Below are 21,433 nucleotides of genomic sequence, written 5' to 3' on the forward strand. Positions count from 1 at the left end.
GGAAAAAGTAAACGTAGTTAGTCACATATTAAAATTCTTATATAAATTTATTATACAATAGCTATGGTCATTTTTTTTTTTTTTTAAATTTTTAATAAGATAGAATTTGTGACAATTTTTGTTGTGTGGTATTTTCTTTTTTGTTGAGAAAGTTGCGTGATGATTTTTATTAAGTATGTGATTGTTTTTTTTTTTTTTTTAAATTTTATTTCATAGCATATTAATATTAGATTTTTAATATTTTGTATTTATTAACTCACTTAGATATATAGATATGTTTGATTCATGTACAATTACAAAATGCATGACAAAATGGTAATTGCAAGTCAAAAAATGGTAATCAATTTAAATTGTCTTCTTTTATTTTTATTTTTATTTTTTCATCAAAATAAATCTGTCTTCTTTTATTTTTACCACCCAAAATTTTCCAAAAATTTGTTTCCCTACTAACCGGTTTCACTGAAAAGCCAAAATCTGACTTTTAACCGGTCTTCTCTCTTTCTCTCCATCCTCATCGGCCATCCTCACCAGCCACTGCCACCGCCACCGCCAAAGCTCTTTGGCTCTCTCTATCAATCGAGCGCCACCCCGATGAAGTAACCGCCGCCACCGCCACCCCGACGTCGTCTTCTTCCTCCAACAATCAGAAGAAGTTGGAGGACGATTTCGACGCGTTCACCGCTTTGAAAGCCGCCGATCTGGCGAGGCCGCTGAGGGAGGCGCAGATCCCCTACAAGATCCACATCGTGAAGGATCACGACATGAAGGAGAGGCTGTGCCTCGAGGTCGAGAGGCTCGGACTCAGTGCTGTCATCATGGGAAGCAGGGGATTCGGCGCCGTTCATCGCGGCAACGATGAAGGTCGGCTCGGCAGCGTCAGCGATTACTGCGTCCACCACTGCATCTGTCCCGTCGTCATCGTCTGCTATCCCAAAAGATAAGGATGCCGTCGCTGAAGCTGTCCTCACCGTCAAGGAAGGGGAGGAGGACGATGAGGCTGTGATCAAGACTGTCCCCATTGAAGGTGTCCATGAGAAAGGTTAATCAATTACTTGAACGGTCATTTCTTTAGATCATGTGATTAATTGAGTGGAATTTTGGCTATTGTTTCATAACCGTGTGTGAGTTTGATGAGTATTTATATTTATTTATGGTTTTGAATTTTCATATTATGCTAGTTTGGTGTGAATTGATTGAGTGGAACTTCGTGATTGGTGATGGATTGGTTTTGATGCTTAAACCAAACTGATAATATTTTTGTGTGATTGAAGATTGAACCGAACTGAGTGAGAGTGCATATTATGGCAAAGGATGCCATTTAGAGCATATAGGTTTTTTTTAGTAATCCTTCGTTTCAGTGTTGGGTAGATCCAATGTGTATGGTGGTGTTTTTTTATAATTTTTTTATTTTTAAATAATACAAAACTTTTTATTTAAGTTATATAGTTTTTAATGATGATTTGGTGGGTTTTTGTGCTGTTTGGATGAGGAGAATTTTTTGGGAGGAGGAAAGAAAAGAAATCTTTTGATTTTTGGGGGGGAAGAAAATTGTGAAATACTTTTGAGTTTTTTCTAGTTTTGGGATTTTGGAAAACCCAAATAAGAACATAACTATACGCCTCTGTGTAGCTCACAGAGGCATAGGATTTCATGAGAGTTATAGTGAAGCTTGATTGTGTAACCTTTTCAATGAGAAATTCAAGTTGGGATAATTTGCAATTAGGATATGAGAAAGTAGTGCTTTATATATGCTCAAAAAAAGAGAAAAGGTTAAAGTAGGAATCTCTAATTATTTTATTATTTGCAATTAAAAAGGGTTTGTTTGTTTTAGCTCAAAGTGGCAGCATTATTTTCAATGCCAGTTACAATTATATTTTTAAAAATCTAATTTCTTTAATCAAAATAGGCTAATGAAAATCAGCCAATCCAAACACACTCTTAAACTCTATTGATGTTTTATAATTGTGTTGTGTGCTGTTGACTGGAAACTGATGGCTGTAATTGTTGATGTAAACCCTAATGAGTTGATATATTAGATGATCTTGTGTTTGCCAGCAAACTTATTTTTTCCATGTTATTTTGGGTTGTCAATTGAAGATGGGTGAAATCAGTTGAGTAAAATTGTTTTTATTAAGCCTAGAGAGTGGAATTGCATAAAAAGATGGGCCTATATAAGTATGCTGTATGAAAATGTGGTCCTAATGAATATGGGTTTTGTGAATGATTTGAGACCTTAATCATTGCCTGGTTGCCAAGAAAACTAAAAAAAAAAAAAAAATTGACCCCAAATCTAATATGTGTCAATAGTCACTCGTTGTTTCAACAAAACTTTTTATGCAAATCAAAGGAGACGTGAAGATAATTACAAAACAAGAATTTTTTTTTCTTTTTTAAGCTTCATCTTGGCTATATTCCCAAATATCAATGTTTTGGGGTCATTAAAATTTATTAATCTTTATAATAGAAACAGTACCTTTAGAAATTTATAGTAGAAACAGTACCTTTAGTTGTAGAAATTTATTAATCTTCTAGACTTATATGATAAATAAAGAGTTTACAGGATCAAATTTATAATAAAATTTCAGAGGTCAAAATAACAAAATATTTAATATTTCAATCTAATAATAACTAACATTCTTGTTCCTCAAAAAATAATAATAACAAATAAGTTATTAACAAATCGGGGGAGGGGGGAATTGTTTTTTAGTTGGATTATATATAGTTAATGGGCAGTTAGCTTACAGATTTTAATATTTCAATGCAGGTTGGATATAGGCACATTGATTGTGCTTAAGTTACGACAATGAGAAGGAGGTAATTTTGCATAACACCAGATATTGTATATCATTTTAGTTGCCATTTCATACCATGACATTTTGTTAAGTCATTCAACTTTGGTCAGATCTACTCTCAAGTGTTTTTTTTTTTTTTCCCTAAAAATGTTTTTGACCAAAGTTTGACAATGGTTAAAAAGTATTATTAGAATTGAAATTTATGCATATTTATGAAAGAAAAACCAGCTGTGACCAAAGTTTGACAATAGTTAAAAAGTATTATTAGAATTGAAATTTATACATATTTATGAAAGAAAAACCAGCTGTCCCCAAGTTGCAGGGGTACTATATAGTGCATTTCACCTTTCATGTCACTGTGTGGTCTATGAAGCTTACTGCTTGATTTGCTAAGAAATTACTAAAAGCTAGCAGAAGTAACCATATTCCTTAGAATAATTTAGAAATGGTCAATAGTCGTCTCTTTCATCTTCATGGCATAGCTCACTCCTGATATTTTCTAAGTCAACCAAGTGTGGGGCAATGTTAGGATTTAGTTGTGAGCAATTTAATAAATCATGTTAAATATAAATAATTTTTTTGATTTAGATTGTATAGGGAGCTTGTTGATTCACCTCCAAACTCTGGTTTGTTCTAAAAATTATTTGACTGCAAACTGTACTAAGCTTTCTTTAATGAAACTTTAAATAAGGTGCAAGAGCCTAATGGCTCAACTAGCATCTCTTGATGTTTCCAACAGAGACATCCAGCCATCAAGGGTTCAAAAGAATCAAAACTCCCCTCCCCTGATTATCTAATTATCAATAATAAGAATAAGCTGCATTTTTATTGGCTGTTCTTGGTATCTAATTGGAACTATAACTATCTGCAGGTGTACTGATCACATGCCAGAAGATGTACCAAAGGCATTAGATAAAACCTTGCAGGAGTTGCAACTTGACTATGTGGATTTGTATCTAGTATGTGTACCACACTTAAGAGGGCCATTTTTTTTTTCCTCTCCTTCACGTTAATTTGGTTTTTTTTTTTTTTTTTATTATAAAGAAAAAACTCTTACTTTTTTCTTTCCTTATCCAAAAAAAAACTCCATCAGGAAAACACTCCACGTGTTCCTTGCAATAACTTCCTAGTAAATATTATTAACAGCCCAATAACGGTGGTCACTAACTACAACAAACTTCTCCTAAATTCAATTTTGCTATTGAAATTTTACTAAAAAATAATTGAAGTGTGGTATTTTTTGTTCAAATGAATTCCAGCTTTTTATTTTTATTTTATTCCAGCTTCTCATCATACCCACTTACAAGTTTTCAATTAACGGAGATAAATATGTAAATTAAAACTCCTATACTTTAAGATCCACAAACTCATGTACACTTTGCTAGTTTCTCTCATTCTTCTTTAGATTAAAGATATTCAGTTTAGTTCTAAATCCTCTTCTTTCTTCTTCTTCTTCTACTTTTAGATTTGGTTTCTAAACAATTTAAACAGACTTTATCAAAGCCTCTAATAGTTTTTCATGTTGTATCTTTTGCAAGTTTTTATTTCTTAGAAGATGATGCTATAATTTAGTATTAACCTTTAGGGGAGGAAAAAAAAGATCCATTGAATAAATCTTATAAATAGTATATATATTAAGAATGCATAATGAAATTGTAACAATAAAACTACTTACAAAATACATGTGATGACCTTCACAAAAGCTATTATGAAGAAGTTGATGGATCAATGTAGGAAATTGAAATATTTACATCAGATAAAGCTGTAAAATAATTCTAAATAAACTTTTACGGACTTCGCTAATGTATTTTGTTACTAAGAGTGCTAATTTCTTCTAAAGATCCACTGGCCAGTTAGCATGGGCAGCGACTGTATCGGAAGCGACTGTCGGAGGCTATCGGCTCTGGGAGCCAGCGGAGGGAGCGTGGCAGAGACATTAAATGGTTATGTCCACAACGGCAATTCCGTCCATAAAGCAACTCTCGAAAAGTGCATTAAGGAGCTCCGCAAGTACGGCAGGTTTCAACATGCCCTCCAGGTACCCTTCCAAATTCAACTATTAAAGAAATTATAATCCACATTTTGTTATTTCTCACACAGAGAGAGAGAGAGATATGCGCTTTGTTTTTATGCCAAAAAAAATTGTTATTCAATATGAGATTTTCGTGTTTTTCAATTTATTTATTTCATTTGTGAGACTTGAGCTGTGTTTTTATGCCAAAAATTCTCTCTTGCTAAAACTTTCCTACTAGATACTTAAATCTCATTGCTTCTAGTTGATTCTTGTGGTTAGGAAAGTAGTTATAACTTTCCTACTAGATACTTAAATCTCATTGCTTCTAGTTGATTCTTGTGGTTAGGAAAGTAGTTATAGAAAGTACTCCATATTTTGTTTATTTGAATTCGAATTGAATTTTTATTGGCCCAAGAGGGTATGGCACCTCATTGGTGTTTTAAATTGAGACTTCCAGAGTTCAAATCCGTCTTCCTTATTGAAATTATTGAATGTTCAAAAAAAGACTTAGTTTTTATTGGTTTTTCAAATTGATTTATATTCTTGGTGTTTAATGTCATCCAAGTCATGGGACTTTTTGTGTATTAGGATCCGCTCCGTTTATTTTTGAAACAAAGTGAGACCATTTCGTGGTGAAGATTTAGGTTTTTTTTTTAGAATCTAAATGATTATATGGTGCAATGTCATTTGAAATGCAGTTGGTGTTCCTTAACTCTGTGTATCTTTTGTTCTATTCCTTTTTTTTAATAATATTTTCTTATAACCTATCAAAACAAGAGTATGCAGGAAACTTAGACCCTTTTTTCCCCTGGTTGAAAGGATGGGATGATTAATAGGGGTAGCCCTTTCCTATCCATACAACAACAACTACAATAAAGTCTTTGTCCAAAAAAATGTCTCAATGTCGCCTGGGAAATTCAAACTCTTAAGGGGAAACCCTATGTATAGCCCTTCCCTATCCATAAATTCTCTAATCTGGGTGAGATATAGAAGGAATAGGATGGGGAGATAGGATGGGAATTTAGGAAAAACTTAGGAATCAACACCCAACAATTGGAAAATTTCCAAAAAAAAAAGTGTTTTCTATGTTTACTAGGGCTCTTTGAAATAGGCTTGCAAGGATTACATCAATCAGGAAAAATTTTCGAAAACAAAAGAAAAAAAATCCCATTATCCTGAAAAAAATTAAAGTCAACATCAAAATTAAAAAATAAATTGGGTTCAAAAATAAAAAATTGTGGAAGAAATCATGAAATGATATTTCTTGTACTCCTTGCATAAATATGGCATGAAGATCCTTATATATCTTTCTACTAATATTTTTTTCCACATATTTATTCAAAATTTAGATGAAGGTTAAGTTTAATGTTGCTTGTTAAACTACCACTTGTCCTGAAAGTCTAAGCTATTAGGAAATAGAGAATTTAATTATTTAATTATTATTTTAACACCTCCCTCACTTGTGGGCCTAAATTCTCCTTAATGATTGGCCTCGACCTGGTGCAATTTGATGGGGTTGGTTGGGTGTGGATGTTCCGTTTTGGGCTTGGCTGAATTGTGGTGTTTTATTTTAAATTTTTTTTGAGGGCTAAATAGGGCCAGCTCAAGTGCCAAGTCACAGTTTTTATTTTTTGTACTGCTTTAAACAGGGTCGTTTGGTGCCAGCCCAAATGTCATATTTACATAGAAGAAAACTATTTGCCACACATTAATTAAAAATTTATACAGGCACATGGTTATGAACACAATCTGTTACCTAATATTGTAATTCCCTCACAGAAACCCACAACTTGAATCTAATTTACATTGAAAACCCAATAAATTTATTATACAATAGCTATGGTCATTTTTTTTTTAAAATTTTTAATAAGATAGAATGTGTGATAATTTTTGTTGTGTGGTATTTTTTTTTGAGAAAGTTGCGTTGTGATTTTTATTAAGTATGTGATTGTTTTTTGTTTTTAAATTTTATTTCATAGCTCATTAATATTAGATTTTTAATATTTTTTACTAATTAACTCACTTAGATATATAGATATGTTTGATTCATGTACAATTACAAAATGCATGACAAAATGGTAATTGCAAGTCAAAAATGGTAATCAATTTAAATTGTCTTCTTTTATTTTTATTTTTTCATGAAAATAAATCTGTCTTCTTTTTTTTTTACCACCCAAACCCCCCCCCCCTAACTTAGGTTTTTTTCCCCCCAAATTTTTTTTTCCTCTCTCTAAGCCGTCACTGTTCTTCTCTCTCTCTCTCTCCATCCTCATCGGCCATCCTCACCAGCCACTGCCACCACCACCGCCAAAGCTCTTTGGCTCTCTCTATCAATCGAGTGCCACCCCGATGAATTAACCGCCGCCACCGCCACCCCGACGTTGTCTTCTTCCTCCAACAATCGGAAGAAGTTGGAGGACGATTTCTACGAGTTCACCGCTTTGAAAGCCGCCGATCTGGCGAGGCCGCTGAGGGAGGCGCAGAACCCCTACAAGATCCACATCGTGAAGGATCACGACATGAAGGAGAGGCTGTGCCTCGAGGTCGAGAGGCTCGGACTCAGTGCTGTCATCGTGGGAAGCAGGGGATTCGGCGCCGTTCATCGCGGCAACGATGACGGTTGGCTCAGCAGTGTCAGCGATTACTGCGTCCACCACTGCATCTGTCCCGTCGTCATCGTCTGCTATCCCAAAGATAAGGATGCCGTCGCTGAAGCTGTCCTCACCGTCAAGGAAGGGGAGGAGGATGATGAGGCTGTGATCAAGACTGTCCCCATTGAAGGTGTCCATGAGAAAGGTTAATCAATTACTTGAACGGTCATTTCTTTAGATCATGTGATTAATTGAGTGGAATTTTGGTTATTGTTTCATAACTGTGTGTGAGTTTGATGAGTATTTATATTTATTTATGGTTTTGAATTTTCATATTATGCTAGTTTGGTGTGAATTGATTGAGTGGAACTTTGTGATTGGTGATGGATTGGTTTTGATGCTTAAACCAAGCTGATAATATTTTTGTGTGATTGAAGATTGAACCGAACTGAGCTGAGTGAGAGTGCATATTATGGCAAAGGATGCCATTTAGAGCATATAGGTTTTTTTAGTAATCCTTCGTTTCAGTGTTGGGTAGAGCCAATGTGTATGGTGGTGTTTTTTTTATAATTTTTTATTTTATTTTTAAATAATACAAAACTTTTTGTTTAAGTTATATAGTTTTTAATGATGATTTGGTGGGTTTTTGTGCTGTTTGGATGAGGAGAATTTTTTTGGGAGGAGGAAAGAAAAGAAATCTTTTGATTTTTGGGGGGGAAGAAAATTGTGAAATACTTTTGAATTTTTTCTAGTTTTGGGATTTTGGAAAACCCAAATAAGAACATAACTATACGCCTCTGTGTAGCTCACAGAGGCATAGGATTTCATTAGAGTTATAGTGAAGCTTGATTGTGTAACCTTTTCAATGAGAAATTCAAGTTGGGATAATTTGCAATTAGGATATGAGAAAGTAGTGCTGTATATATGCTCAAAAAAAGAGAAAAGGTTAAAGTAGGAATCTCTAATTATTTTATTATTTGCAATTAAAAAGGGTTTGTTTGTTTTAGCTCAAAGTGGCAGCATTATTTTCAATGCCAGTTACAATTATATTTTTAAAAATCTAATTTCTTTAATCAAAATAGGCTAATGAAAATCAGCCAATCCAAACACACTCTTAAACTCTATTGATGTTTTATAATTGTGTTGTGTGCTGTCGACTGGAAACTGATGGCTGTAATTGTTGATATAAACCCTAATGAGTTGATATATTAGATGATCTTGTGTTTGCTAGCAAACTTACTTTTTCCATGTTATTTTGGGTTGTCAATTGAAGATGGGTGAAATCAGTTGAGTAAAATTGTTTTTATTAAGCCTAGAGAGTGGAATTGCATAAAAAGATGGGCCTATATAAGTATGCTGTATGAAAATGTTGGCCCTAATGAATATGGGTTTTGTGAATGATTTGAGACCTTAATCATTGCCTGGTTGCCAAGAAAACTAAAAAAAAAAATTGACCCCAAATCTAATATGTGTCAATAGTCACTCGTTGTTCCAACAAAACTTTTTATGCAAATCAAAGGAGACGTGAAGATAATTACAAAACAAGAATAATTTTTTTTTCTTTTTTAAGCTTCATCTTGGCTATATTCCCAAATATCAATGTTTTGGGGTCATTAAAATTTATTAATCTTTATAATAGAAACAGTACCTTTAGAAATTTATAGTAGAAACAGTACCTTTAGTTGTAGAAATTTATTAATCTTCTAGACTTATATGATAAATAAAGAGTTTACAGGATCAAATTTATAATAAAATTTCAGAGGTGAAAATAGCAAAATATTTAATATTTCAATCTAATAATAACTAAAATTCTTGTTCCTCAAAAAATAATAATAACAAATAAGTTATTAACAAATCGGGGGAGGGGGGAATTGTTTTTTAGTTGGATTATATATAGTTAATGGGCAGTTAGCTTACAGATTTTAATATTTCAATGCAGGTTGGATATAGGCACATTGATTGTGCTTAAGTTACAACAATGAGAAGGAGGTAATTTTGCATAACACCAGATATTGTATATTAATTTAGTTGCCATTTCATATCATGACATTTTGTTAAGTCATTCAACTTTGGTCAGATCTACTCTCAAGTGTTCCCCCCCCCCCCCCCCCCCCCCCCAAAAAATGTTTCTGACCAAAGTTTGACAATGGTTAAAAAGTATTATTAGAATTGAAATTTATGCATATTTATGAAAGAAAAACCGGCTGTGACCAAAGTTTGACAATGGTTAAAAAGTATTATTAGAATTGAAATTTATACATATTTATGAAAGAAAAACCAGCTGTCCCCAAGTTGCAGGGGTACTATATAGTGCATTTCACCTTTCATGTCACTGTGTGGTCTATGAAGCTTACTGCTTGATTTGCTAAGAAATTACTAAAAGCTAGCAGAAGTAACCATATTCCTTAGAATAATTTAGAAATGGTCAATAGTCGTCTCTTTCATCTTCATGGCATAGCTCACTCCTGATATTTTCTAAGTCAACCAAGTGTGGGGCAATGTTAGGATTTAGTTGTGAGCAATTTAATAAATCATGTTAAATATAAATAATTTTTTTGATTTAGATTGTATAGGGAGCTTGTTGATTCACCTCCAAACTCTGGTTTGTTCTAAAAATTATTTGACTGCAAACTGTACTAAGCTTTCTTTAATGGAACTTTAAATAAGGTGCAAGAGCCTAATGGCTCAACTAGCATCTCTTGATGTTTCCAACAGAGACATCCAGCCATCAAGGGTTCAAAAGAATCAAAACTCCCCTCCCCTGATTATCTAATTATCAATAATGAGAATAAGCTGCATTTTTTATTGGTTGTTCTTGGTATCTAATTGGAACTATAACTATCTGCAGGTGTACTGATCACATGCCAGAAGATGTACCAAAGGCATTAGATAAAACCTTGCAGGAGTTGCAACTTGACTATGTGGATCTGTATCTAGTATGTGTACCACACTTAAGAGTGCCATTTTTTTTCCTCTCCTTCATGTTAATTTGGTTTTTTATTTATTTATTTATTTATTTATTTTTTTTTTATAAATTTTTTATAAATTTTTATTTTTATTTTTATTTTTATTATAAAGAAAAAACTCTTACTTTTTTTTTCCTTATCCAAAAAAAAGCTCCATCAGGAAAACTCTCCACGTGTTCCTTGCAATAACTTCCTAGTAAATATTATTAACAGCCCAATAACGGTGGTCACTAACTACAACAAACTTCTCCTAAATTCAATTTTGCTATTGAAATTTTACTAAAAAATAATTGAAGCGTGGTATTTTTTGTTCAAATGAATTCCAGCTTTTTATTTTTATTTTATTCCAACTTCTCATCATACCCACTTACAAGTTTTCAACTAACGGAGATAAATATGTAAATTAAAACTCTTATATTTTAAGACCCACAAACTCATGTACACTTTGCTAGTTTCTCTCATTCTTCTTTAGATTAAAGATATTCAGTTTAGTTCTAAATCCTCTTCTTTCTTCTTCTTCTTCTACTTTTAGATTTGGTTTCTAAACAATTTAAACAAACTTTGTCAAAGCCTCTAATAGTTTTTCAGGTTGTATCGTTTGCAAGTTTTTATTTCTTAGAAGATGATGCTATAATTTAGTATTAACCTTTAGGGGAGGAAAAAAAAGATCCATTGAATAAATCTTATAAATAGTATATATATTAAAAATGCATAATGAAATTGTAACAATAAAACTACTTACAAAATACATGTGATGACCTTCACAAAAGCTATTATGAAGAAGTTGATGGATCAATGTAGGAAATTGAAATATTTACATCAGATAAAGCTGTAAAATAATTCTAAATAAACTTTTACGGACTTCGCTAATGTATTTTGTTACTAAGAGTGCTAATTTCTTCTAAAGATCCACTGCCCAGTTAGCATGGGCAGCGACTGTATCGGAAGCGACTGTATCGGAGGCTATCGGCTCTGGGAGCCAGCGGAGGGAGCGTGGCAGAGACATTAAATGGTTACGTCCACAACGGCAATTCCGTCCATAAAGCAACTCTTGAAAAGTGCATTAAGGAGCTCCGCAAGTACGGCAGGTTTCAACATGCCCTCCAGGTACCCTTCCAAATTCAACTATTAAAGAAATTATAATCCACATTTTGTTATTTCTTAGAGAGAGAGAGAGAGAGAGAGAGAGAGAGAGAGAGATATGCGCTTTGTTTTTATGCCAAAAAAAATTGTTATTCAATATGAGATTTTCGTGTTTTTCAATTTATTTATTTCATTTGTGAGACTTGAGCTGTGTTTTTATGCCAAAAATTCTCTCTTGCTAAAACTTTCCAACTAGATACTTAAATCTCATTGCTTCTAGTTGATTCTTGTGGTTGGGAAAGTAGTTATAGAAAGTACTCCATATTTTGTTTATTTGAATTCGAATTGAATTTTTATTGGCCCAAGAGCTCAACTGGTATGGCACCTCATTGGTGTTTTATATTGAGATTTCCAGAGTTCAAATCCGTCTTCCTTATTGAAATTATTGAATGTTCAAAAAAAGACTTAGTGTTTTTTGGTTTTTCAAATTGATTTATATTCTTGGTGTTTAATGTCATCCAAGTCATGGGACTTTTTGTGTATTAGGATCCGCTCCATTTATTTTTGAAACAAAGTGAGACCATTTCGTGGTGAAGATTTAGGTTTTTTTTAAGAATCTAAATGATTATATGGTGCAATGTCATTTGAAATGCAGTTGGTGTTCCTTAACTCTGTGTATCTTTTGTTCTATTCCTTTTTTTTAATAATATTTCCTTATAACCTATCAAAACAAGAGTATGCAGGAATTTTAGACCCTTTTTTCCCCTGGTTGAAAGGATGGGATGGTTAATAGGGGTAGCCCTTTGCTATCCATACAACAACAACTACAACAAAGTCTTTGTCCAAAAAAATGTCTCAATGTCGCCTGGGAAATTCAAACTCTTAAGGGGAAACCCTATGTATAGCCCTTCCCTATCCATAAATTCTCTAATCTGGGTGAGATATAGAAGGAATAGGATGGGGAGATAGGATGGGAATTTAGGAAAAACTTAGGAATCAACACCCAACAATTGGAAAATTTCCCAAAAAAAAGTGTTTTCTGTGTTTACTAGGGCTCTTTGAAATAGGCTTGCAAGGATTACATCAATCAGGAAAAAATTTCGAAAACAAAAGAAAAAAAATCCCATTATCCTAAAAAAAATTAAAGGCAACATCAAAATTAAAAAATAAATTGGGTTCAAAAATAAAAAATTGTGGAAGAAATCATGAAATGATATTGCTTGTACTCCTTGCATAAATATGACACAAAGATCCTTATATATCTTTCTACTAATATTTTTTTCCACATATTTATTCAAAATCTAGATGAAGGTTAAGTTTAATGTTGCTTGTTAAACTACCACTTGTCCTGAAAGTCTAAGCTATTAGGAAATAGAGAATTTAATTATTTAATTATTATTTTAACACCTCCCTCACTTGTGGGCCTAAATTCTCCTTAATGACTGGCCTCGACCTGGTGCAATTTGATGGGGTTGGTTGGGTGTGGATGTTCTGTTTTGGGCTTGGCTGAATTGTGGTGTTTTATTTTAAATTTTTTTTGAGGGCTAAATAGGGCCAGCTCAAGTGCCAAGTCACAGTTTTTATTTTTTGTACTGCTTTAAACAGGGTCGTTTGGTACCAGCCCAAATGTCATATTTACATAGAAGAAAACTATTTGCCATACATTAATTAAAAATTTATACAGGCACATGGTTATGAACACAATCTGTTACCTAATATTGTAATTCCCTCACAGAAACCCATAACTTGAATCTAATTTACATTGAAAACCCAACAACGCATACATAAAGACATAGGTTAGCATTGGAACTAACAAAAAAAATAAAAAAAAGAATTTGGTAGGAAGAAGAAATGTAACTTTAGCAGGAGCCATTGCAGTTTTGAATAATTCCAGCATATTAAAATAGCCTTAATAAATCAAATCCTTTCATTGGACATATGTGTTAAAATGTACGATGTGAAGTAAGAAAGATGACATATAATTTGGCCTGTTTTTTTGTTAACATAGATCTCTCTATTGGCTTTACTGGTTCTTTAAGTAGGCTTGGAATATGAAGCTGATTTTGTTCTCTACTGGGTGGCAGATTAATGTGACAATATATGATTGGGATATAATTGGGAAAAGCGCTGTTCTCGGTTCGGTGACCGTTCAAGTTGAAAGTGAAGGTCAAACTGGTGCAGTATGGCATACATTGGATAGCACGCCAGGGCAGGTATCTCCCTTTTTTTTTTTTTTTTAATTTTTAATTTTTAATTTTTTATGTTGTTTCACTTTAATAGTGTTTTAACATCATTGATCATACTTTATAGAGACCAACACAACTTTGGTATTTGCTTGTCAGGTTTGTCTAGACATTAGAACAATAAAACTGTCCGCAAATTCTCTCAGGTAGCTTTTTGTTGTACTTTTTTTAAAAATGTTTTGCGTTTAATTATATTGGTTGACTCATCAATCTCTCCTTCTCTCTCTCTAAATATAGGCACACATATGTAATCCCAAATTGAACTGTTTTTGGGGTACATGGCTTTGTACTTGTGCAGAGAATGTACCCTCATTTTGGAAATTTTATGTGTTTTGTATCCTGGAAATTGTTATAGAACATTTTTATATTGTTTGTACTTTAATCTTGTTAAATTTGTGATGCAATCCATCTAGATAGTTTGCACACATTTCATTTGACTTGACTCCATATTATGTATAGTAATGATGCAGTAGCCTGATGTATTAACATTACTCATTAGCTTTCAGCAGCAGCAGCAGTTAGAAGAATAATCTAGTAGTTTTAGTGTAAAATTGTAATAAGCAACTTCAAGTAACAGCTAGAGTTAGCTAGAGCTTTTGTAACTCAATTAGTTAGCAGCCAAGGCTATTAGCTCGAAGTTAGTAATTCTGTTAGCAGTTTGTACAGCTGGCATTAGGCCCTATGCTGAGTATGTTAAATTCCTTAGAAGTTCGTACTTAAGCATGGCATGTATAAATATCCCTAAGCTGTACAAATTATTCAGTTTTGAATGCAATTACATAGATTAGCCTAGTGCTATTTTCAAGAGATGTATTATGTTGCATTTTTGTTCATTGTTGTGCTCCTAATGTCTTAGTGGAGCTAAAATTATTATAGGTTATTTGTAATAGGAATGTGGTTTTAGGACCCAGGAGGATAAAAAAATAAAAATAAATAACCTACCCGCCGCTAAAAGGCCACATGACCTGAATCACAACCTCATATGGCGGCGGTTTATAGCCCGCCGCAATAGCTCCTGCTGTTATAGGTCAAATGTACCTTTAGCGGCGCTTCTGGCCCGCCGCAATAGCCCTTTTTCTTGTAGTGAAAATCATTGTGAATATCTAGGGGAAACTCTTCCAAAAATTCTTCCTCCCTCGTGTTTTTGGTATAAAAAAAAATGGACATAAATTTCAGTATTATGCCCCCTAGATTTTTATTAAAATCATGTAATGCATTTTTTATTCCCTCTAATTACTCTTATATCATACATAGTTTATTCAATTAAAGTGTATTTGATGTATACCTAAATATATTTTATTTTTATTAAATTGACTTGTGTATTTTTAGACTTGTTAAGACTTACTTTCTTTCCCATAAAAAAAAAAAAAGACTTACTTTCTTATTCTTCTTTTTTGTAAAATTGTAAAAGACTTATTTGATATAAATATTTTTATTTACATAAGAAAATATCATATGTTAAATAAAAATTACAAACATTCCATGTATAAGCAATAAAATATATATATATATATATATATATTTATATGTGTATTATATTCTTTGGATTTAATTTTTTTATATATATTTTTTTCTCAAAAAAAAAAAATTATATATTTAGCTTAGCTCCTCCTAAAAATATTTTCTAGCTTTGCCATTAGCATCTACAACAACGTTACCCTACTTATGTACATGATAGAAAGAGTAGTATTTTAGACAACCAATAATGGATTTTGTGTCTTGGAGGATGTGGCCAAATGCAGAGAAGGATACTTCCTCATTTTGAAGGGATTTTATTACAATCTCGTCAACCTTCTAAGACTATGTTGTTGGGTTATGTAAAGCCTAGCTAGTTTGTGTTTAATCCAAATTATGACTCGACACAATATAAAACTTTTACATTTTTAATAGGAGATTTTTTAGGCTTAGTCTATGGAGCGGAAGTTTGGGCCGATAGGCCCATGCTAGATATAAATATTGTTGTGCACTCTTTGCATGAGATATAAATACCGTTATTTTATATTAAGGTTGGTTGTGTTGTTAATTTTGAGAAGAAAAAAAAAACTGTATAAATGAGTCTTGTATTTATCATTGTAACTTTGTCGAAGTAGGCAAATTGTCGAACCAAATAATTTTTGGTGTTGTGTGATAGCTTTGTGTTATTTTTCTCTCTGTTCTCGGCATCTCATAGATTTGGAAATTCGCATTTATTCCCAACAAGTCTTATGGATATCAATGAATCAATATCCTGAGCAAATTGTTTAGATTTATTGATAACTCTACCATGAAGTTTTTTTTTTTTTTTTTTTTGGGATAAAATACCGTAAATTTATTAAAATCTTAATAATTTATTGATAAATAAAAAGGTTAAGATTTTGCTAAAACCTCAATATTTAAAAAAACATTTAATATAATTTATTACTAGTTTGAAATCTTATTTAATATTAATGACGTGACCAAATATAAACCACTAATTTATTAATAAATTGTCAAAATTTTAAGAAGTGAGTGGGAGAAAATTTGGTAGGAAGATATGCCTGCGTGCATTCATGAGCAGCAAATTACTTCTATTATACCAAATGGCTCTGTTTTGTAATGCTGGTGCCTCTTTATTCTGGAACGTATTGTTTCCGGGTGCTTTTGGAATATGAATGAAAGTTCATAGTTTGGCTTTCAAAAAAGAAAAATTGAAGAAATCCGTAATAAAATTATCATAAAAAATTCCAAATAATCTCAAAGGAAGTTTAAAAGGTAAAATTATATTATAATACGGTTTCAAGTGAACTTCTCTCCTAGTATATATATGTGAATTTTATACATGTGAATTGTAGTTATTGTGAGAATATGATATTGTAAATTCGTCTTTATCTCTCATACAATGGTGACTTAATTTAGTACAAATTAACTCAACTGATAAAGTCTCTTATAATCGAATAAGAGATTTAAAATTCAAACTCCACCTACACCAAAATTAATTGGTATTTTAATATACGATAAGAAAAATCAATATATTCATATGTTGAAACTCTATTGTATCCATTAAAAAATAAGTATGACAAAATCCGGGCACTACAACACTCTATTCGAATGACAGCCAGGCTATTCATGCTAATTGGATCATTATATTTAAAGCTATGATAAATGAGAAGTAATATTGCAGCAACCAGCGAGTAGTGATATTGTAATTGAATAAGATATTTGAAGTTCAAATTTCGACTACACCAAATTTGTTGGTATCTTAACATGGCGATAAAAAAAATCATTATATTTATACGTAGAAATTCTATTATATCTATTAAAAAATATGTATAATGAAATTCGGGCATTAAGACACTCTATTCAAAGGACAGCCAAGCTATTCTTGCTTATTGGATAATTATATTTAAAGCTATGACAAATGAGAAGTGATATTGCAGCAACCAATGATATCTGGTACAAACAATTGGTCCTCTCGCATGTGGTAGAGCCATCAAGGAATTCTTTAGGATAGATGTATCATATATGGGTCAAGCCATCAAGGTTTCAGCTCTTACAAGTTAGTATATTGCCAAAAAAATAAATCACATGTTCCTCAATAGTATGATTGGAATTGGATACAAATAAACCGTGAATTTAAAAAAATTCATATTTAATTTTATGAAATTATTTTTACTTTTATTTCTGGTAGAAAAATAAAAAAACTTAAGAGGGGTAGGCAAATCCTACACGCCACAAATACATATTATAATATCTTTCTCTCATTCTCATTGCCTCACACAAAAGTAAACCTTATATACCTAATCTATTAATAAGATTTCTTTTGACGTGAGATGTTGGTAACTGTCATAAACTAAGTAAATTTAATTTTGAGATTGAAGTAAAATCTCAGCTGTAATTATACTTTTTGTGGAGTTTCATATCTATAGTTAAAAAATAAAAAATAAAAATAAAAAACTTGACTTGATCAAGAAACCTCCTACCACTCTAATGCCCCTCTTAGTCATAACTTATAAGCTCATGTTACTTGCAAAGACAAAGAAACAAGCTCCAAGTAGAGTATCGAGAGAACCAAAAAATGACATTTAATGCATATGTTACAAACGTTCATAAAAAAAAAATGCATATGTTACAAACTAGTTAATAGAAAATGTGAAATCTCACTATTTGCTTCATTGGAAGATCGAATTGCTGACTATCATTGCAAATGTGATTCCAAACAATAGTTTTCAGTGTTTAAACACTAAAAACTATGGTTCTTAAAAAAACAACACATTTGGTAAAGGTATTATTTTAGGAGTGTTTGAGTTACATTGCTCATTTTAGAATGTTTAAACACTGAATTTGGAATAATACTTGCTAGTTTTCAGATTTCAATCAACATTGTTCAATGGTACTTTTGTAAATATTTTGAAAAACATGGGGTCTATTTGATTAGACAACATACAAAGCTTCATTCTTCAATTCCAACCAAGGGGCCCACTTGTCAGATTAAAAAAAAAACACACACACACACACATATACCAAATACACAATTATGTTTTTTCACACTTTGAAACATGGTACCACGCACTTTTTTTGCTTTATGAATACGGTAAACACATGTTTTCACAATAATTTTTAAATCACAGTTTTTACATCATTTCACACTTTGAAATAGTTCAATCAACTTGTTTCCACCTAATTCAAGAGACTTTAAATTTGAAGAGACATATTGGAAGTTGAGGGGGCCATTGAGTTGGTTTTGGTCTATATATAGATCTGATAATGAAAACATTGTAAACAATGACAATGGGATGGACCCTGTGAGTGAGTTACGTGACAAGTCAAGAGTATATAAATTGGAAAATCTACTTATTTCAAATGGGATTGGACTTGTCAAGTGATTTCTGGAAATAGACTGAGTTTGGTAAGATTTATTAGAAAAATTGGGAACCCACCATCAAAATAATTATGAGAAAGATCTAAACTTAGCAATTGTGTAAGATTTCCTAAGGAAGAGGGAATTTTCCCATGAAACAGGTTGTCGCTAAGGCCCAAGAAAGGGAGCTTTACAAGGTTTCCCAATGTAGATGGAAGTTGACCATTGAAATTGTTGGATGAGAAGGATAGACGAATAAGCTGAGATAGGTTTCCTATAGAAGAAGGAATTTCCCCTAGGAAATTATTAATAAAGAGATCCAAAATATTCAATGAATTAAGGTTGCCAATTGAATTAGGCAATTCCCCATAAAAATTTGCATCATAAAGACTCAAGACATTCAAGGCCTTAAGGTTGTCAATTGAACTGGGTAATTTTCCAGAAAATCTTGTCTTGGAAAGATGCAACCCCTTTAGGGGACTTCCATAAGTGAGAAATTTGTTTCCTGACAAATCAACAGCTTGTATTTTGGGCAGCTGGAAAATACTGTTGGGAAATTCACCATTCAAATTACAAAAAGAGAGAGACACAAAGATGTCAAAGAAGAAAATTTTACCAGGAATTGAGGCATAGATGATGAAATGTTCCCCAAGGCTAGATGAAGATCTCTCATATTTGTCATATTCCGGAGCAGTGCTTCTAGGTCCATTTTACTTAGATGCAAAATCTCTAGTTCATCAGATGGATTTTGAAAAAAATTAGAAGAGAGATCAAGTGAAATTAAATTGGTCAACCATGAAATTTCTGTGGGGATTTGGCCTGAGAGCTTAGAATAAGAGAGGTTGAGATGGGCTAGTATTGAAAGTAGATGGGATTGTGGAGGAATTGAAGTCATTGTAGGAAAGATCAAGTTTTTGGAGGTGATGCAGGTTGAAAAGATTGTTCTTAGGACTCAAAGGTCCATAGAGCCAACTATAACTCAAGTTTAGGCCAACCACTTGACCTGTCTTGGTATTGCATGTCACCCCATCCCAAGAACAACAATCGATATCGTTCTTCCAAGACTTCGTCTTTGGATAAGAACCATGATGTTCAACAAAATGATCAGATGACATTCCCTTTTCAAACTCTTGCCTTAGTTGCAGTAAAGAGGTGCTTTGGTCAGGGAGGCAGTGTTTTCCAGAGAAAGTACTAGCAGTATTGTGAGCATATGAAACGTAGAATAATAAACGTGAGACAATGTATATGAAACGTAGAATAATAAACGTGAGACAATGTATAACATGAGATGTTGATTCTTGTTCCTCATTCTCATCATCTTAACAGAATATGGAGATTGAGTGTCAAGACGAACGAGCATAAGATGATTTGATTTAGGAGAGAAGGTTCACACTATATAACAGTAAATGATGGTGGTGATTTTTTTTTTTTTTTTTTTTTTTTGAGGAACCTGATGGGGGTAAAGTTAAAGGAATAAATATAATTTAGCAATTTTTTTTTTTTTTAATGAAGGTAATAATATAATAGAAGGAGGACAAAAATGCCTTGTCTTATTTGTCTCGTTCTATTTGGGTCCATCTTTTTGGGTTTTTTTACATCCAGAAGAGGGGATGGGATATGGACATGATTTAAATTGATTATATATAATTTATTTTTATATAAAATCTATTTATAATTTATTTATTTTTTATCCATGTTCAATTATCATCTCTCTCTCTCTCTCTCTCTCTCACATAGCAATTTCCTGTTGCTCCTCCTTTCTTTTTCTCTCATTCTATCTCAGTAGTGCCAATAAAGCCATGTTACTAGGTATGAGAAAATGCCACCACCTCCCCGAAACCCAAGTTATCATGTGCCATTTTCACTCTCCCAAAGAGAAGATGCGATGATACCCATGCTCTAATCCTAGAAAAAATTTGCTAAATAGCATAATTTTAGGAAAAATTTACTAAATAGTACTTGATCAAATTTATTAGTTATGTAGTACTTTTTTGGAACTCCAATTTTTCAAACTTAAGTTTACCAAACTCAAGTTTTAAGCATTATATTTGATCAAATTGCTATAACCAAACTCAAGTTTCACTTGAAATATGAGTTTGACAAACTCAAGTTCCAAAAAAAAATGGCACATAACTAAATAACCTTAGCCTAGTGCTTTTTTTTTTTTTTTTTTTCTAAATTATTCCTAGAATAATGCTATTTTGCAAAAGAAAAAAAAAATGCCTCTAATTGTGTCTTGCTTCATTGTCATACTTATCTAATTGGATTTAAAAATAAAATAAAAAATAAAAAACTCTTGCTATCCTGAATCTAATTGGATATCAAGGGCTATCAATATTGAATTGAAAAGGACTGATATAATTACATTTGTACATTTCCGTTCAATTAGAATTAAAAATTAAAAAAAAAATAGTAATCAATTCTTAAAGGTTTAAAAAATTCCCACCATGGAATTCTATAAAAATTGTCTTGACGTTGCTATCTTGCGCCTGTTTCTATTTTTATAGCTTAACTGTTGATTTTTTAAATAATTTAAACCATTATTTTTGGAATATTCGCATTGGACGTCCCTGATACTTGATTAATTCAAAAAATAACAATCATCAACTCTAAAATTAAGCTAGATTTTTCCAAAAATTGGCTGGCTAAATGCATGCGTTAATGTGAATATGATCAGATGGTCTTCCCTGGACTCCTCTTCCAAGCTAATTTGCTTATTACTTACCTAATTACATATGCAAAAGGACACAAAGGGGCCTAATACAAAAGAAAATTGTGCAATGATTATAAATTTTTCTGCCGATGACTTTTAAGTCTGTAACCTTAGTCAAAATTTCAAATAGACAACATATAGATAACTTCATTAATACACATATAACCTGAAGACGTGAGTTCTAGTTAACTCAACTGGTAAAGTCTTTGATGGTT

The 21,433-nt window shown here is 32.3% G+C and overlaps 2 protein-coding genes and 1 long non-coding RNA gene across 6 annotated transcripts in view; 2 read left to right on the forward strand and 1 right to left on the reverse strand.

Annotated features, from left to right (window-relative positions):
* The window catches only part of LOC126717030 (probable linoleate 9S-lipoxygenase 5), a 62,275-nt gene that overhangs the window by 27,043 nt on the left and 13,799 nt on the right, over positions 1-21,433 (reverse strand). The window lies entirely within an intron of this gene.
* LOC126717032 (uncharacterized) lies at positions 778-14,071 on the forward strand. 3 transcript variants are annotated; one of them, XR_007652395.1, is made up of 6 exons: positions 778-1,039; positions 2,765-2,814; positions 10,246-10,333; positions 11,271-11,470; positions 13,531-13,659; positions 13,789-14,071. XR_007652395.1 is itself a non-coding variant. In XM_050418186.1 (6 exons), exons 2-6 carry the CDS (start codon positions 2,804-2,806, stop codon positions 13,837-13,839), a joined length of 477 nt encoding a protein of 158 aa, XP_050274143.1. In that variant the 5' UTR covers positions 778-1,039; positions 2,765-2,803; the 3' UTR covers positions 13,840-14,071. The 3 variants fall into 3 exon arrangements, 2 of the variants coding, with proteins under 2 accessions (XP_050274143.1, XP_050274144.1); XM_050418186.1 differs by lacking the exons at positions 10,246-10,333; positions 11,271-11,470 and adding exons at positions 3,664-3,751; positions 4,633-4,830; XM_050418187.1 differs by lacking the exons at positions 2,765-2,814; positions 10,246-10,333; positions 11,271-11,470 and adding an exon at positions 4,633-4,830.
* LOC126717034 (uncharacterized) lies at positions 5,106-13,321 on the forward strand. The gene is made up of 2 exons (XR_007652396.1): positions 5,106-5,450; positions 12,049-13,321. It is a non-coding gene; the product is annotated as an uncharacterized LOC126717034 (long non-coding RNA).

Source organism: Quercus robur, chromosome 3, assembly GCF_932294415.1.
Source record: "Quercus robur chromosome 3, dhQueRobu3.1, whole genome shotgun sequence".
NCBI classification, from domain to species: domain Eukaryota; kingdom Viridiplantae; phylum Streptophyta; class Magnoliopsida; order Fagales; family Fagaceae; genus Quercus; species Quercus robur.